Source organism: Bison bison, unplaced genomic scaffold, assembly GCF_000754665.1.
Source record: "Bison bison bison isolate TAMUID 2011002044 unplaced genomic scaffold, Bison_UMD1.0 scf7180017864516, whole genome shotgun sequence".
Classification (NCBI taxonomy): domain Eukaryota; kingdom Metazoa; phylum Chordata; class Mammalia; order Artiodactyla; family Bovidae; genus Bison; species Bison bison.
Genome location: NW_011495069.1, coordinates 8,231,579 through 8,234,512, shown reverse-complemented (window position 1 = coordinate 8,234,512; position 2,934 = coordinate 8,231,579). Strand labels below are relative to the sequence as shown.

At 52.4% G+C, this 2,934-nt stretch overlaps 1 protein-coding gene across 1 annotated transcript in view; it reads right to left on the bottom strand.

Annotated features, from left to right (window-relative positions):
* The window catches only part of SEPN1 (selenoprotein N, 1), a gene marked incomplete at its 5' end in the record, with an annotated part of 16,243 nt that extends 13,415 nt beyond the window's left edge, over positions 1–2,828 (bottom strand). Inside the window, 2 exon segments of the mRNA XM_010830249.1 lie at positions 2,257–2,374; positions 2,814–2,828. Coding sequence (XP_010828551.1) covers positions 2,257–2,374; positions 2,814–2,828 — 133 coding nt within the window.
* Between the last annotated feature and the right edge of the window lie 106 nt (positions 2,829–2,934).

Here is a 2,934-nt window from a genome sequence, read left to right as displayed (position 1 = left end):
GAAACCCCTGTTCTAAAGCATCCCAGTTACTTCTGCATTTCTAAGTCAAGGCAACAAAATTTCCAAACAGCAATCTAGAAACCTCAGAGGAACAGAGCAACAGGAATATGTAGGGTTACTGGTCAGCTTGCTTATCCAATCATATTACTGTCATCACAGGTAATTCTGAATAATAATGCCATGCATTTTGTGGCTCTTTGGTTTTTAAATAAAAGTTATATTTCCTGACTTATACGTAAACTTTGCTCACTATAGACAACTTGTAAAAATGTTAAGCTACGAAGCAGAAAATTCGGCATACATGACTGTACCACCTAGAGAGGACTGTTTGCCTCTATTTCCTACTTAGATTTGGTGTTTCTTTTTGGTTTTATTTTTTGTTCATCTGACAACTTGGTCCAGTTTTGTACTCGCAGTGGCTCAGGTGGTAACGGAGGGAGAGATTATTTTCCCCGATGGAGAAAAAGATTTGTGTAAAAAAACTAAAGCATCCCCAAGCTCAGCAAGCTTGGCCAACATGTCATTATGAGGGAACTCTGGCTCTCTAGGTGCAGAAAAGGACAAGGATGTGGCTGTGTGGCTGCTTGGAGAAGTGCGTGCAAAATACGAAGTCAAAGCAAATCTGCCCGGGACTGACCTGTGTACTTGCCCATCTGCTTTCATGACAGAACCTGACTGCCCCGGGAGGCACTGACACGTCTGCTCCACCAATTAGCATTTTTCATCTGACTCTTCTCCTCTGACAGGGACTGCAGGCCACCGGGCCGGGACTAAGCTGACCTACCCAACCCCATCCTGAGACACAGAAAGCCCATCTCAGACCTCGGGCGCTTACTTGCCTGAGAGCAGCTGGCGTCTCTGTCTTTTCCATCTATTGACCTACTTATACCAGGCGATCTGGGTAACAAGTAGATGCCCAAGATCAGAAGTTCAAGAAACATCACAAGATATGGACACAGAGGTTAGGGTGGTGATGGAGCGGTGGGAGAGACATTTTATAATTCATTAGAATGCTTTAGCTCATCTTTACAACCGAAATAAAATTACATCCAGGCAAAAACAGGTGACAAAGTAGGATAGGAGTCTGACAGTTCCCCAGGAAGGTTTAATATTTAGTAGTAATAGCAATAGCTCCTGTCTATTGATTAGCCAGGTTTCCCGGGTGGTGCAGTGGTAAAGAATCTGCCTGCCAATGCAGGAGATGAAGGAGACTCGAGTTCAATCCCCAGGCTGGGAAGATCCCTTGGAGTAGGAAACGGCAACCCACTCTAGTATGCTTGCCTGGAAAATTCCATGGACAGAGGAACCTGGCAGGCTACAGTCTGCTGCTGCTGCTGCTAAGTCACTTCAGTCGTGTCCGACTCTGTGTGACCCCATAGACGGCAGCCCACCAGGCTCCCCCATCCCTGGGATTCTCCAGGCAAGAACACTGGAGTGGGTTGCCATTTCCGTCTCCAATGCATGAAAGTGAAAAGTGAAAGTGAAGTCGCTCAGTCATGTCTGACTCTTCGTGACCCCATGGACTGCAGCCTACCGGGCTCCTCCATCCATGGGATTTTCCAGGCAAGAGTACTGGAGTGGGGTGCTATTGCCTTCCCCAGGCTACAGTCCACAGGGTCGCAAAGAGTCAGACACGACAGAGCACACATACCATGCCATTGACTATCCACTGCATACTGGGCACTTTGCAGACGTTTTCTCTAATCCTCAAATCAGCTAGTGCAGGACCTGAAGACAGAAGCTCCCTAAACCTCGCCCTATACCCTCCTCGCACCCTCCTTTCCCTCCTGGGCAGGCTGGAGAGGCTTCCTGCTCCCCAGTCTCTCAAACTATACACATTAGGATCAGGTCAGCATCCATCTCACAGGCACTGCTAAGAGATAACTCAGAAGGTGCTTAAAGTGAGTCTGGTCCTGGGAAAGCGGTCCGAGAATGTTAGCTTGTAATATTCACCTGTGAGGAGAACAGGCCTGGGCGTGTGTGTGTGTGTGTCTATGTGTGTGTGTGTGTGTGTGTGTCTGTGTGTGTGTCTGTGTATGTATCTGTATCTGTGTGTGTGTCTGTGTGTGTGTGTGTTTGTCTGTATGTACTCATGGTGAGGCAGCTTGCCCAAACCACCCACTAGAAAGTATCTCTGAAGCCCAGGGCAGCTTCCTCCTACTCCAGGCAGTCCTCCTGCTCAGAGCAGACACAGGGCAAGAACCAGAGGGCGGTGCCCCAGGTCCCTCCTCCTGGGTCCCCAGCCCCTCCTGGTACCTGTCAGCTTCTCAGCGATGGGCTTGAACTCCTCGGGGCTGATGTACATGTCCCGGTCAGTGTCCAGGGAGGAGAAGAGGAAGAGGCCTTCTGTCCCCAGGGTTTTCAGTGCTGAATCCTGCTTGGGAGGAGGCGCTGGGTTGAGCAACCGGATACCCACTGGTATCCCAAACCGCTTTCGCCACCACCTTCCTGAGTTCTTTCAGCCCATCCATCTCCCAAACATCTGTCCAAATGCCACTTCTGCACGCCCCAGAGCCCAGGTCCCCCGTTCCCATCCCTCTGGGTCCCTGTTACACTCCCAGCCTTCGTCCACTGTCCACTCTCCGAGTGCCCGATTCGTATCCGGATCCATCTAGAGTCACCCTCTTGGTCCACCCATCGTCCTCCCTGGACTCCCCTCCCCGCTGTCCCAGCGCCCCCGGCCCCGCCCGCCCGGATGCTCGGGTCCCAGCCTCTCTCAGTGCTTTGTCTGCGGTGAACTGTTCTAGCGCCCATCCGCCCGCTCCCCTAGGAGCCGTCCCAGCCCCGGCCTCGCTCGGGGCCAGTATGCTCACCCCCGCATCAGTCCTTCATAGCCCGCCCGCTTTCTGGAGCCCCCCTTTTCCTTCCTGGCCGCCCTCCCGGCCCTCCGGCCCCGTCCCCCTCCGGTCAGGCTGCCCTCCCATCCCCGCCCCG